The sequence below is a fragment of the Thunnus thynnus genome, chromosome 19 (genome assembly GCF_963924715.1).
Source record: "Thunnus thynnus chromosome 19, fThuThy2.1, whole genome shotgun sequence".
NCBI lineage: Eukaryota > Metazoa > Chordata > Actinopteri > Scombriformes > Scombridae > Thunnus > Thunnus thynnus.
Genome location: NC_089535.1, coordinates 29,674,578 through 29,690,110, shown reverse-complemented (window position 1 = coordinate 29,690,110; position 15,533 = coordinate 29,674,578). Strand labels below are relative to the sequence as shown.

The 15,533-nt window shown below is 39.3% G+C and overlaps 2 protein-coding genes across 7 annotated transcripts in view; both read right to left on the bottom strand.

Annotated features, from left to right (window-relative positions):
- Positions 1-830: 830 nt before the first annotated feature.
- On the bottom strand, positions 831-10,953 carry hmgcs1 (3-hydroxy-3-methylglutaryl-CoA synthase 1 (soluble)). Of its 3 annotated transcripts, none has more exons than XM_067573855.1 (10): positions 10,804-10,953; positions 8,906-9,354; positions 7,701-7,826; positions 6,638-6,802; positions 5,722-5,890; positions 4,127-4,297; positions 3,795-3,901; positions 3,534-3,659; positions 2,656-2,813; positions 831-2,398 (listed from the first exon to the last, which is right to left on the bottom strand). In XM_067573855.1, the coding sequence occupies exons 2-10, from the start codon at positions 9,351-9,353 to the stop codon at positions 2,321-2,323; spliced, it is 1,548 nt and encodes a 515-aa protein (XP_067429956.1). In that variant the 5' UTR covers position 9,354; positions 10,804-10,953; the 3' UTR covers positions 831-2,320. The 3 variants fall into 3 exon arrangements, with proteins under 3 accessions (XP_067429956.1, XP_067429957.1, XP_067429958.1); XM_067573856.1 differs by lacking the exon at positions 10,804-10,953 and adding an exon at positions 10,175-10,290; XM_067573857.1 differs by lacking the exon at positions 10,804-10,953 and adding an exon at positions 10,094-10,117.
- Positions 10,954-14,102: 3,149 nt separating this feature from the next.
- The window catches only part of ythdc2 (YTH domain containing 2), a 47,635-nt gene continuing 46,204 nt past the window's right edge, over positions 14,103-15,533 (bottom strand). For all 4 annotated transcript variants that reach the window (XM_067573819.1, XM_067573817.1, XM_067573820.1 and 1 more), the window contains exon 32: positions 14,103-15,414. In XM_067573819.1, coding sequence (XP_067429920.1) covers positions 15,346-15,414 — 69 coding nt within the window. In that variant the 3' untranslated portion in view covers positions 14,103-15,345. The remainder of the gene's footprint in view (positions 15,415-15,533) is intronic.

The following is a 15,533-nucleotide window of genomic DNA, read 5'->3' as shown; positions in this document are numbered from 1 at the left end:
AACACTCTTAGTTTAAGGCGGATGTTTGCCATGTTTACTGCCTGAGCTCGATCTGTTTCAACATTTGGTTTTGTGTTGCTGACTGCAGCTATTGTCAAATCAATGTCAATGTTAAACAGGAGAAACAACCATTTGAGAAAAAAGACACAGAGAACAAAACATCTTTAGACAAAAATCAACTGATAGAATAAGAAACTGGCCCTACAAACTGTATGTTGCAACTAATTCTCCTGACGGGTAACTCCATTAAAGCCCTTTGACATTAAGGCTTTAGTATGAGATAATGTTACCGTTTAGTTATTTGAATGACATTGACAAGGAAAGAAACAAAACCGTATCACTGCAGTTCACATTCACAGCAGCAGTTTCAGTGAGACACTGGTTGATATGAATGTGTGGTTCCTCTCATGTTGTTTCCCGTAATGACGAGGAACACTGAAACTGTAGCAATCACTGCCTGATAAGGGGCTTCCACTAATTATCTGATATTGTGTATACCTTAAAAAGGTGCAATCAGTAATATTCTACTGACTCTTTGTACAAAATAAACACCATCTATGATCTGACTGACTATTTACTGATATGGCCATATTCTCTAGTCCCTGAACTACCCACCATCTGCTCTGCAGATTGAAGCAGAGTGAACACAGGTGCAAAGCTGGCATTACATTTGTAGGACAGTCAAGGAACATGGCACAAATACACCGTATTTACACTCAGTTGCAAAACCATCATTTTGTTTTATACTAACAAGTGTATACTAACAACATTTATTCTACCCTCATTGATGTAAATACAGCCCTTCTCTTGTTACCATAATAATTAAAAAAAAAAAAGCGCTGACAATGTTGTGCTGTCCCTGCTAAACAGCCATATTTTGCTGATTGCACCTTTTAAAGAATAACACTGGTGTAATATTTGTCTTCTACCCGCATTGGTTTAGAAAAGTCTAAACCCACTGATGTTGGCCATCCTGTCTGTTCTACAGCTTCTCGCTGTTAAACATGACAATGAGAGGAGCTCACAGACACACTGGAGCATGACCACTGCAGCAGATAATGTCATTGACAATGTTTCTTTACCTAATGTTTTTTTTTTCCTCTTTTCCCATTATGATGAGCTGTTACTTGCTGTATGTGTGGTGGCAGTAAAAAGGAAAAGACACATCTAGTAATATGACTGTAGCATTGCAAAGTGCTTTCGAAAAAAAATAGGGCTGCAACTGATAATTTTATCAACCAGATTAAACATCGAGTGAAAAAGTTCCCAGAGTGCGAAGTGACGTCTTCTAATGTCTTGTTTCACTGTGGCAAATCCATCAATGAGGTTAAGCATTTCATGACAATAAAAAGGCAAATGGAAAAACTAAAATGACACAGATGTTCTTCAAAATAGTTTCAGTTTTACATATGTCTATGAAACAGAAGTGTTAGAGGCTAACCATGTGAACGAGACAGTTCACATCTTCTCTGTGGATGAATGTTTCTTACCAGGTTGACATGTTGACTACATTAGCTCAGCTACAACAGTGTAAAGTGAGAATATCTGCAGGCTTCTGGGTGGAGCATCACTTTTGAGTATTGAGTCCCACTGTTCCTGATGTTTGGTTACATGTCCTATATGAAACTGACCATGTCTCTTCATAGAAAACTGAGGTATTGAACAGAAACAGGAGAGTGAAGGTACGAGCTCCATCTCATGGTGAGAGTCGTCATGATGGGTTGCCGTGGCAGCAGCAGCAGCACTATTTTGATGCATAAACACATTTTTGAGGCCCACTTCCCTTTGTTCTTTTAAATCAGCAGGCAGCCTGAAGCCACACTAATTATCTCAATCTCCTCTTCCTGTCACTGGCTGCCAGCTGCCAGTAGGAAGTCTGTTTGTTTTAACTCGATATCAGCAACACTCTTGTAAATGTCTGCCTGTGCTCCTCCCAAATATAGAGCTGTCCATTTAGCACAAATGCAAAAAGGAAAATATGTAAAAATGTAAACCTTGAAATAAAGGATTGCTAAAACAAACGATTATCATGGTCAATATGGAATCTATGGTCAGACATGAAATTTACTGTCAGTAATGGACGTGGACACCAGGGGGATGATGGGATGGGTACAGGCAGGTCAGGAGTGTCTACAGCTGTCCACAGGCCTCCACTGGAACACTTAAATGACACACGGCTCCAACCTAATTAAGTTTATATAATCTGATTTCAGAGGTGCACTGTCCTCTCTTGCTAGCCTTCTGACCTCTAGTGTTGTCTAGTTAGTATAGTTTCCAAATTGTTGGACATTGATACCTCTCAGAGGTAAGCTGAGTGCTCTCAGTTGCTGACAGCAGCCTCTGGGCCAGAGGTGGCTGCAGGGATGCGAGGCATCTTCTTGGCTGGACTGGGGATATGCTGGAGGAGGAAAACAGACCGCAAAACATCAATACACATGAGGAAACAGTGTCAGTCGTAGCAGCATTTACACATACAGCAATGAGAATTCTAAAGGGCAGACCTACCCACTTCAGCCACCAACAAGGGCTGGATATGCTATGAAATTTCTCAGTACTTGTGCAAACTATATATTCTAAAAAAATATATGAAGGCTGTGTATGAAGTCCTTTGATCTACATTAGGTATGATGTTCAAAGAAGAAAAGTGTCCTGTACCTCGGTGCCAGTGCTGGAGCGAACAAGCTCTGGCTCTGCAGGCAGGTCATCGTCTAGAGGTCTCCTGGCGTATTCTCTGCGGTGTTTCTCATCCACTCGTGTCAAATACCATGTTCCTGGGAACAGATCCTCCACCGAGCCTCGAGGGACATAACTAGCTGTATGGACAGATTGAAATGTGTGATAAGGCAATGTGTGTGTGTGTCTATATATTATGTCTACATAACAACTCCTTTGGAAAAGATTGTAGAATCAGTTCTAAAATTATTAGCAACACCTATCTCTTGCACAGCATGATAGTGAACAAGTCCTCAAAAAAAAATCATTAGACTAACGCCATCAAGAATGTGTTTTAGATTGCCTGTATGATCAACAAATATAAGGTTTATTCCAGAGGCCATGAAAGAGATGGTCATTCTGATAAATACATTTTTACTTTTTGATATAATGTGCCTTCATGGTGTTGGACAATAATTCACCATGGATTGGCCACTGCTAGGGTTAGGGTTTGTTGCCTTTCTGTCTTTCAACTTTATTTTCTTCTTTACACAGACAAGACAGTAAACTGCTAGTCATGTTTCATATTGCAGTGGACTACAAAGATGCATAAATCCTTCCTGTATTAGCTCACATCAGATTACAGCACCAACCTGAAAGTGGCCCCTAAAAATTGATTATTTTGGGGTCACATCAAGCTCCTTCTCATGAGTACACTAGATCAACAGTCTCATAGATCTATAGCTCTGACTACCCCCAAAACACCTTGCATGTGTTCAAAGAAAATAAGCAAATAAGGGAATAGGCACCCATGGCCTCTTCAGAATCTGGAAGCTGTGAAAAGTTAAACACACAGTGGAGCAGTGACAGCAGCGTCATACCAAGGTGGTGGGTCTCCTCTCTAAGCTTCATGTTCTCAGAGAAGACAGCAGGAGAAACCTTCTGCCTCGAGTCCAGTCTGACCTTCAGGTCACTCATACTGGACACAAGTTTGTCCAGAGCAGAGCCTGAAATAAACAAATCAACAAAATCACAAGAAGAAGGAAGAACAACCTAACATTTGTTTTTTTACACTTTTCTAATGACTATGTATTCCAATGTCATCCACATCACACAACTGAAGTGAAGTGTGGCTGACTCACCAGGTGTGTGGTCTTGTGTGACTCTGAGAGAATACAGAGTGGCAGCAAATCCTGAACCGTAGGAGAAAACTCCAACCCTCTGACCCGCTATTTGTGCAGGTGTGTGTCTGCAGCACAAAGGAAACAAAGATTCTCTTTACCAACAACAACACTGACACTCAGTTGTTAAATTGTAATAAACTAATAAAAGGCTCGGCCTGCAACCCAGGGTTTCCTGCGAGATGTTCACTCACAAATTCCTAGAGGGAATGTTATTCTGACTTCCTGCCTCTTGCCCACATGGTTGCAACAACTGCTTAAATAGTCAGGAAAAGTCTGACATTGAGACATACTGTGCAATGAGTGATGCCAGGCAGCCGTAGACAGAGGGGGTGTACATGTTTCCGTTCTGGTTGGAGATCAGCAGGGAGGGCTTGGTCTTCCTCTCAAACAGGTCTGCACTGGCCTTCATGAAGGCCTTCTCCACATCCCGATCAAAGTAGGTCTCTTCTGGCTTCACGTCTCTGCTGACCAAAACACACAAACATGATTAGTCAAACAAATCGTCACAAGGGTTTTATTTGTGTTGTCATGCAATAAGTGATTTGCATGCTAACACTTGAAGAACTGCTGAATGACTGCATATTTGTTGTTGAGTAAAATCAGGTGAACATCATCAGTGATTTGAGAATAGATTAGATAGTTTGTGGGGGGTGTTGTGTTGGATTGTAATCAGCCCAAATATTAATAAGAAACATAAAGCTACAGAGGCTTCTGAACTTGTAAATGAAGAACTTGCTCTAAAAAGTCTTTGGATTGGGAAGATGAAGAGGAATAGGGCTGGGTATCCATTTGAATTTCCCGATTGGATTTGATTCCCGATTCTCAGAGCTAATGCTGTAAATTGTACAAGAAACCCTCTACCTGGTGCATAATTAAAAATATTAATGTTTACATTAAGTATTGACCCCAAAGCATTAATGTACACTACAGAAGTCAACACAATATAGTGCAACTCTACAGTCAGTGAGTATTGAGTGACCAGATAAGTGCTTTCTTTAGTGCAGTGTATAAATGGAATCAGCAGGCAGCCAGTGTAAATAAGGTGTCTACAGACATACCTGCTGTAATGTAAACATCACTAATACCTCAGGAAAATGTACACTTCGCTGTGATTGTCTCAAAAAGCTTTTGTGCAACAGGCTTGGCGGTGCCTTCAGTGGAACAGCTGCTCCTGCCATGATCTGGCTGGATGAGATCCAGCATAATGAAATCTTGTGCGAGATCTTGTGCACAGTGAGATCTAGTGGCAAGATCTCGTTGAACATGGCGGGATCTGCTCAGTTGAAGGCACGGCCAAGCCTAAAGGCAGATGTCTGGATTCATTTCAGATTTAAAATCCACAGGGAAAAGGCAGATATTAAAAGATCGATCTCAGAGTTTATGAATCAATATTGGAAAATAAAACAAAGATCGAATTTACTAAGAAAAGCAATTTTTTTTTTTTTTTTTTTTTTTTTTTTTTAAAGGGGACCTATTATGGTTATTTCCAGCTCTATATTTTTATTCTGGGACTCCACTAGAGTAGTTTTGCATGATTCTCAGTTCAAAAAACTTATTTATCTTATACTGGCCCTTTGTGCAGCCCCTCAGTTCAGCCTCTATAGAAATAATGCAGGAGGAACAGTACAAACAGAATGATGATGATATTTGATGAAGAGCTGCAGATGACCAGCACACCTCCAACACACAGAGAGAGAGATAGAGAGATAGAGATAGGACTGAAATTAAAGAAAAGCAGCCCTAAAGAGGAAACGCTGTCAGGACTCTGGTCATTTTCTAAGTTTAGTCACTGGGGAAAATATCTCAGCTTTAATTTGGTTAGGTTTACATCAGTATAGAAAAAACTTCCTCCTGTCTGCGGTCCAGCTGTTCATGGTGACTGTACCTGAAGGCGTCGAGGCCTGTGAAGGGTCCTGTCTCAGTGTTGGGGCTGGGATGGCTCAAAAAGTCATTCAGCATCAGTCTAGCCAACGACTTCTGCACCAGCTTGCAATATGGAGAGTGGAATACTAGATAGCCAAAGTCCTCCAGGCTGAAGCACTTCTCAGAACCCTCTGTCAAAAAAAAAAAATATTACAATGTAAAAACATATATGCCTAGAAAACACTTGGGTTAGAACTTCTAACACACTGGACTCCATTTCAATGGCAGAGTTGCAAAGAGCAGTGAAACCAGTTTTCATCCACCTCCCCTTACACTGCTTTATCTGCATCTCTCCCCTCACACCTTTACCAGTGTACTGTGTACCCTGAGCTGGGAACAAAAATACCAAATTGACAAAGCTCATTTTAAGGTCAGGAGCACACCGACATGTCAAAGAGCTGATATGTCTTTGTGCTGCCATGGAAACAGAGTTTACTATGTCAAACAAGCCTAGAAGTTAGAGCAGTAATGGTTGTATTGCTTATGAATAGTTTATAGTTCATAGTGCATCTTCAATGTCCTCAGTTTCTCAGATATGGTACATGTTGACACATCAGGTTAAAGGCTAATTTCATTAAACCTACTTTATGGTCACTGAACTTGAGTAAACTTCTTAGCATAGCAAGCCATATAAATCCTAGTGCAGGTAACATCCTTAGTCCTCTTAAGTAATCAGGCTGTTATGCGTCCAGGTCCTCTGCTCCACATGTGGGACTGCATGATAGCCAAAGCACCCTTCATAGCAGCAATATTAAAAATGTTCCACTTAACAGCATGAACTACTACAAATAACAAAATAACATGAACACAGCGGAGTGTAAATAACCTTACATTAAACACTGTGAAATGTCAGTAGCCTTCAGACAACAGTAACGCACCTCTTTGCCACTGTGCATGGATCTTGTTGCGGTACACAGAGTAGCAACGGTCCAAGGCACTCAGGTAGCACTCTATAGACAGCTTGCCGTCCACCACGGGGTACTCTGACACCAGGTCAGGCTTGTAGAAGTCATACGCATGCTGCATGTGGGTTCCTCGCAGACCTACACCAGAGCAACAGCAGTTATCAGCAAAACATTCAATGCATCTTTTTCTCTGTTTTGGCCTGCTGTTCACATTAAAATTGGGTTTTGGGCACCTGAACATCAAGATTTTTAATTAAAAAAAAAAAAAAAAAGTCTCTAAAGGTGCAAAAATGTGGAGACTGTTTGGAGGTGACCACACGTTTGCCAACCAAAAAAGGAGAAAGAAGATATTCCTGTTTTCCTATTGTAGAAACGTTTCAGTGTAGACTATTATCTTTACCAAAATGACTTTATAATGCTTGTGTGCATTTTTAAAATTAGGCGACTTAGTGTGGACCTAGTGTAAACCTCTCACTTTTAAAACTCTGAACTGATATCAACAGCTATGCAATACTAATAGGATTAAAGTGTCATTGCAACAATGCTTTACTGCCACACAAGACTGACGGTATAATTTGTCTTTCATGAAATAAAACTACTGGGAATGTAAAAAGCTAATCTAAGCCATAACCAATCTGCAAGTCAGTCAGATATTTGTTTGTCTGTCAAAACAACTAAATCACGATTTAACTCATAGATTAAATATGGTTTACTGCTCACCTAAAAGTATTGTTGTTAATAAACTTTTACAGAAGGACTGACATAGTTTATGGTATTTAGATGTACACTTCAACAGTAATAAACATGTACTATAATTTATGGAACCGGTGCACATTATTTAAAAAAGACACTCAATGGTCAAAAATCACAAATGAACAGAAGAAAACAGAGCCTGGCTCCCCCCCAGTCTAAAAACATTCATCTCAGTGCTGAATAGTTGGGAAGATTAAATCAAAACTTCTGTGACTATACAAAAGCTAAGTAATCAGTAAACATTTGGATGAAAAACAGTGGGGACAGTTATCGGTTGACTGACCTCGTTCAAAGGCCAAAGGAGCATTAGGCCCGACTAGCATGGCCACTGCACCAGCACCACCCGTAGGCCTGGCACTCCCTGTGGCATAGACAGCAATGTCCCCTGCTACCACCAAAGCATAACGTCCTGCCGAGAGAAAACATGAGGAGAAGGGAAACAGAAAGACTGATTAAAAAAAAACATACAAAAGTCTCTTCTCTAAAATGGAATAATCAGACGGTGGCATTTAACCTGTTTGACACTGTTGCAGCAACACGCTGTATAGAGTGTAACTAGTCATTTATTGCATTGATTAAATGCATCTATCAGTTAAGATATAATCTAATCAGTCAGGATTTAGACGTAATCAATAAGAAACACAATGGTTCACCACACACTGCCAAAACTGACCAGCTGAAACTGGTACTGTCACTACGACCGCAGCTACTGCTGAAAGTGAAACGGGTGGTCGATGTTGTTCAGGCTGCAGGCCTGTTATTGTTTTCCTTCAGTAAGGAAGATTCAACTTTTAGATGTCTAAAGGGTCATTACAACCAAACTACAAAAGAGCGCTATACAAAAGGTTCTGAGGCATGTGCCTATGACACTTTTGCCAAATACAACAGAGGTGAATGTTTTAGTGAAATGACCTTTAAAATCATTCTTCCAGTTTGACACTGTATAATGGGAAGCCTGAAAGTCTTTGCCGTTTGCATCATATAATTATACTTAGTGTATTATTAGAAATGTCACTTTTAGTGTTGTAGGAGAGTAGAAATAATTTCAGATCATTGCATAGGTTTATTTAATATAATTTTAGCTTATTGTTTCTGAATCAGATGGAGGTTTCCAAAACCTTCTCAAACAAGAAAAATAACAATAATTTCTGAAATTAATTACAATTATTGTTCAGTCTAGTGCTAACACAATTGGTCATTTAATCTATTCCCAATTAACAGAAAATTAAACAGAAAATCAAAACTGGCAACCATTCTCTGGTTCCAGCATCTCAAATGTGAGAATTTGCTGCTTCTCTCTGGTTTTTATCATTGTAAACTAGATATCTTTAAGTTTGAAGATATCACCTTTGACTCTGGAAAAGTGTGACAAAAGTGACATTCTTCACCATTTTCTCATACTTTATAGACTAAGCAATTAAGCGATTGAGTGGAAAAAATAATGGAAAAAATAAACAAATCGTGAAATACGTATAAATGATCACTCACCATCCCACGAGCTGGACTCCACCCAGTTGACAGCATTGAAGAGTGCAGCTGTACCACCATAGCAGGCATTTGTCGTGTCAATGCCCTCCACATCTGTATTGCCAGAGTCTTCAAAGAGCTGCATAAGGACTGTCTTCACAGACTTGGACTTGTCAATAATGCTCTCAGTGCCGACCTCCAGTCGACCTATGCTGTCGTAGGACAGGCCATTCTTCTCCATCAGCCTCTGGACCACTGTCAGGCACAGGGAGTTGATGTCCTCACGGTCTGAACAGAAGCCCATGCGAGCTTGCCCCAGGCCCACAGTGTATTTACCAGCTGGCACACCATCAAACTGCTCCAGCTCGGCCTGGTCCACATACTGGGACGGGAAGTACAGTTCCATGGCAACGACACCCACATCTTTGGGCCATGGTCCCATGCAACTAATTGGAGCTGATCCAGGCATCCTGTACAGGTTGAGAGGGGGTTTCACATTCAGCATTATATAATTTGATAAATGTGTTGCGTGTTGTTAATGTACAACCACTTAGAAATGTCTACAATAATTAACCAGGTGCCTGCAATGCCTCCTGCCTGCTACTGCTGGAATTGATGCACTCTCAGTAAAAAGCGTGATGGACACACACAGAAACCACTACTGACAGCTATACATGCACAGCCAACTGCTCCCAAAACTTAAATAACTATTTCCTATTGAAGATTACTAACCAATATTTAGTCACACAGCACCAGCCATTTAAGAATAACAATAAAAAGGAGAGCTTTTTCTTCAATTGCACATGTTTAGAGGACTGCAGTTTGATAACTTTTTAATAAACGAGAACCAATCTAATAATACTGGAATTTCAAAGCAATGTCAGCCATTAGGTAACATTAGACACGAGACACTTTTTTGCCATTGTTCCGCTTTCAGGCATCTTACAGCTACCCAGCTAAGATTAAGTTAGCTGAGTTTAACGGCAAGGTTACTAAGAACACTGACTAGCTAGCATGTTAGCTAACATCTTTGCATTGTTAGCAGTATGACGCTTATTGCGGTAGCATACTATATTTCTATACATAACTAAACATCTGCCTCGGTCCACAGGCTATTAGTTGACACAGACAGCAAACCACATACAAAGCTACTAACTACTACTTACTAAAGCTAATTAACCTTATAAGAAATACATGTTCAGAACTAACGTTAGCTCGGTTTATGTGCAATTTGTTTCGTCTCAGGTTTGACAGCTAGCTGCTAACTGTTATGATGGCTATAACACGTACTTAACAGCTACATAAAGCTTGTGTTTGGGATTCCAACACCAGATAGGGATTGAGGAGTGCAAAACTAGGTGAAAGGGCAACGGGATTTCCTGGAATTTAACGTAAGTCGTTTATGACCACCGGTACCGAAATCTGTAACCCGTTAGGTTCCGACACTGAATGGTCTATTGTGTAAGAAAAGACTGATTTGTTACCCAAAAGAGTACGTGACCATAGTTAAACAAAATCATATAGTTAGATAAAATTCCTATTTAGAACACCGCATTTGATGGGCCATAGAGTACGGAGTTACAGGATGATTTGAGCCTGTCAGAGCAACCCGGACTATATAGCTGACGGACCCGCTTCCTACCCAACAACTACACACACACATATATATATATAATATATGAGACTTTGCGAACAACAGCAGCTTGATTAATGTTAATTAACTTACTTGTATCTTGTGACATTTAAATTATATACAAACATTTCTGATACAATGTTAACACTCCACACAAACACCCGAGATAACATGGTTCTGTTGGATAATATGTTCAATTAAAACTAAACAGACGAATACAGTTTAAATTGTGTGCTTTCTTCTGAGTTACAAATATCAAGCTGCTATATTACATAAAGCTCCTCACCTGCGTGCGAAGTTAACTCCAGTGATGGTAAATGTTACCACGCCGTTGTTATGTGTCCAGCCAGGCAGCAGTGTATTTATATCTGACGATGACAGGGCAGCGTACACCCTGCTCTCCAGTACCTGTCTTCCTGTCCAATCACAGCTCACTGACATACTTGTCAACATGCGGCGCTACCAAGCCCTGAAAGTTTCTGGCCAATCAGAGATTAGGAATCACAACCACGCGCCAGAGCCGTATCGGCGGCCCAATGGTGTGACGTGTACGATGTCTGGTGAGAGAGAATGAACCAATCAGAGGGCTAAAGTAATTCCTGGCGCGGTAGACACAGCAGTGGGCAGCACTTGAAATACAGAGTGTGTATCCATAGTAACCGGTATCCATTCATACAATTCTCACACTGTTTCCGGTGATGACCATTAGTGCTGCAAGAACGCTATTATAAAGAGATGTAATTATATACTGTCACATATTATAAATATATATAGACCAGGTCAAACTTTTCTGCCAGGACTTTGTGGATAATATATTATGTATTACATGTATCATATATATTAATACATTCTACACAACTAAATCTACTTAGAAACATTAAAAAGAGACATCGCATATCACCATATGGGCCTACCTTTGTAGTAGTTCCAGAGTTATTCTGGCTCAGGCCCTCTGAAATTTCATGTAAAGCCTTAGTGTCTTCAACAGTAGTGGAAGAAGGAAACTTTAAAAATACCTTAAGTCTGACATTCAAAATTTTACACAACTAAAAGCAGCACTTAAGTATTATCTATAAAAACGAATTTCTAGTTATTTCATGACCATATACAATGACCTCTTTAAGGGTGTTATAGGCTATTATGTGATTAAATGCTGTATTTTATATTTTTGGGTTCTAATTTGTGATGCCTTAATGTGTGAACAGAATGTTAATGTTGTTGTTGGCTTGTTTGATAGATTAGTCATATATTTAATGTGCGTCATATATGTATATGTGTACAGTTTGGGAAAAGTTGAACTTGCATTTTAAATTGTCCAACAGAAACCAACGAGGACCACACGTAAAAACAAACATTTGTGTTCTTGATGTTATTTGGAATTTTAAAAAAAATTCAACTTGACATCTTTGGTTGCTGTTTTCCTCCCTACTGTTGCTGCTTAATAAAGATGAAATCAGTAACACATTAGGGCTGTGTTTTTCAGCTTCCAGAGGGGGGCATGACAGGGACAGTTTAGAAACCACTGTTCATTGGCAGACTGCATCTCCTTTGATGATGTTTGTCCAATGAATGAATGTCTTCTACCAGCTACAATATTTTACTCTGTCAATAACACTTTTAAACTTCTTGAAAAATAGGCAAACCATGATACTTGTCCTCTGTATGTAAGGCCCTATCTAAAATTCATTGAAACATTGCACATTTATTTGGTATGCACCATGTAAACACAATACAAACTAAACTGATAGGGGCTTTAGCTAATCTTGAGGTACTGTCTTGAACAGGGGCCCTGTATCAAGATTAAAGGCATACTATGCAGGAGTTGTCGGTTGGTTTTTGTAAACACACAGCACTCGAAGTTGGCTCCTCCTCCGAGAGAGAGAGAGCAGCGGTGGTCGAATGAGCTGGAGACTGAACGAAGAGAGTGAGTGGCTCTGGTGAGAAGAAAGCTGTGAATCAGAGGAATGAAACGTTATGTTCCGATTGTTTCACGGCAGTGAGGTTCAAAAGCACAAATAAACACTCCCATATCTCTGCACAACCCTGCAGGAAGATGCCACATTGCCAGATTTTTTGTGAATGCAGAGCTTCATCCTGTCCATTGTGGCCTCTCTGCTCTGTGTGTGTGTGTGTGTGTGTCTCTCAGCCCCGCCCTTGGTCAAGCAGTCACACACACCTGCAGGTCTTTATACATCTATGACACAGAGACAGAGAGCAGAGCAGAGCAGCAGAGAAACACGGAGACAGCAAAGTAGCCTGGTTGCTATGAGTCTTGACCTCACACCCTGCACACTGTTATTGGCTGGTAGCCACACAATCCTGCATAGTATACCTTTAAGTTTCAATACCTTTATGATTTCAGTTGATATTATGCTCACATGGTGCAAATGACCACAATCTGACAGTGTGACAGTTTTGGTAATTATCCAGTTTGGTCAGTAGGGGCCATGGATGTAGGGCCCACACACACACAGCTCATGTTGACCCCCGAAAACCTGAAGAAACCATTCTGACAAAATGTCTTCAATGGTTTTGTAACAATTTATCTGAAGATGTGTGTGACAAAAACAAAATGAAGTCAGAAGTGTCTTTGGTTCCTTGGTTCTCTGGTTACAAACAAACCTAAGAACATCTTTATGTATGTGTATGTACAGTCCAGACTCAAAGTACTGTAGATACATCTTATATATAACTAACTATATATATAACTGCAAAAAACACAATATGATAAATTAAGAAAATTGTGCTTTCCATAATAATGGTAGTCTCACAAAAAATTATGCTTTGTAACCTTCTGTATTATTTATGCATTAACTGTACCTTATGTCCATCTCCATTAAAAAAATGTGTTTTTCTTTTTGTTTCTTCAGTTGGATGTTTGACCTTCATTGTGTAGAACGATGGATGTGCAGAGTTTGTTTTCACATTCATCTGCTGTAGGAGGAAAGTTTCTTTGTCCTCAGTTTAAATCTCAGTTTAAGACATGTGCATACAAGCAGGATTTTGTCAGGTCACAACTAGTTTGAAGCCAATCATGGTCCAGTATTCAATTTATACAAGTGTGATGTGGAAACTTGGAGGCCACTAGTGCACATACACTGAGAATGGACTTAAGACTGAAGTAGGAGACATCTTGTGTCCGGCAACTTTTGTCATAAAAAATGCAAAAAAGTGATGAGAATGGTATTTCTACATGCATTAAGTTTTGGAACTTTGACCATGTTTAACAGATATCCAAGATCATAACAGTATATATAATAACAGAAAACCAGAAGAAGCATATGTCACCTTTAAAAAAAGCATATTCATAGAATGGATTTTTCAGTGAGAGAGGAGTTGTCATGTCATTTTAAGAATTTTTAACTAAGTGATTGAACTTGTTGAAAAACCATATCAGACACAAAATATTATTTGTTGATAGTAACCTGATACTCATTACTATTTGCATCTTTACTAAAAAGAGCACTGTCTCTTGTAGTCTTCTCACTGATTGATATGCAGTCTAGATGTCTTTTTAGGAAAATATAATAACTATACATCGTTGACTGTGAATGAAAATATAGATGACATGCTTATGCAGAGGTGTTATAGATAGGATAGTTTTTATTCAGCCCCAAGTGGTGTCTGCAGACAGTCCCACCAAGTTTCACTCAAAACCCATGACAAAAAAAAAAAAAAATTGCTGTGAACACGCGTTAGTTGAAGGGGACCCAGATGAAAGATTGAACATTTTTAGTCAACTCCTCAACAGCTGGATAGTCAGAAGACACTGATTTTGAAAAGTGAGGGTGACATGTCACCCAGTCTCTCCAGCTCAAACTGCACCCTTGTTTTTAACGACCAAGGTCCAAACTGCTCACAACTGATGAGTTTTGAGGTGAAATCAGCATTTATTTTTATTATTCCATTAATAGGATTAAGTCGTGAGGATGACTTAAAAAAAAAAAACACTTAACCCCCCTCTGCTCTTACAGCTGAAAAATATGTGATCATTTTTACACTATAAGGTTTAAATGTTAACTACATATATTATGTTTTTTTTCTCTCATTGCAGAATTTTTTGCAGAGTTCACTATGTATTCAGATAAGTCACATAGTGTATACAGTATATACTCTGATTCTGCAGTAATGCCCCAAAGGCACTATCATGAGAATGTAGCTTTAACATATATAACATAACTTATTAAACAACTCTGACAAAGTTTCTAATTTCTTTTGCTTTCCACTGAACTTGAGTGAGAAGGGTGTGCAGAGAAACATTGTTTATGTAAATAATGCATACATGTCACAACATTAATTATTCATTAAAATCTCCTCTACCAAAACATTACCACAAAAAATAACTGTACAAAATTACAATAACCTTAACTGTAATATGCTGCAACAATGTAAATGAACCGCATGAGCTTCTGAAGTTATGAACAGTGACAAAACTATGATAAAAACCTATAAAGATGTTTCATCATTCTAATTCATATCAAGTGTCAGAACATCTTAGCTTTTCAGTTTCCAATTTTATGATGAACATACTGTTTGATAAGAACATATGACTACCTTTTGCATACAAAGAATAAAAACTGAATGAGAACTGAATGAGACATTGAGAGTTAAACATTCAAATGCATCAGTCTCTCTTCCATTGTTCTGCTGACTTGCCGTAGCTTGTAGTCCTTGTACCATTTAAGGTGAAATGCAGATAACACATAGAAAAAAAGTCAAATACATGTAATTTGATTCAGTTGTGGTAGTGCAAGAAAGAAAACTTTTCAGGTAATCTCAGTGAGTGTAGTGCAGAGGGGTGTACTGATGCTGGTGCCGAGGCCTCTTATTAAACTTGATTGCCAGAGTTCCTCCCCCACAGCAACAGCAACTGGCTGCCTGCCTGAGGCTCTAACTCCTACAGAGGAAATAGAGTGTTTTTACACAAGCCACACCAGTATCAACCACTGACATTCTCTACTGATAAGCTGAAGGTAATTGTGATGTGTACCAATGGAAATGAAATGGAATGAAAAG

What these genes read in the sequence shown, in the direction of transcription:
- hmgcs1 (XM_067573855.1), bottom strand. Translation starts at nt 9,353, where the DNA reads ATGCCTGGATCAGCTCCAATTAGTTGCATGGGACCATGGCCCAAAGAT. An exon ending in TCCTTTGGCCTTTGAACGAG is followed by an intron (nt 6,803 to 7,700) that starts GTCAGTCAACCG and finishes GCTCTGGTGTAG; the next exon opens with GTCTGCGAGGAACCCACATG. An exon ending in CACACAAGACCACACACCTG is followed by an intron (nt 3,660 to 3,794) that starts GTGAGTCAGCCA and finishes TGTTTATTTCAG; the next exon opens with GCTCTGCTCTGGACAAACTT.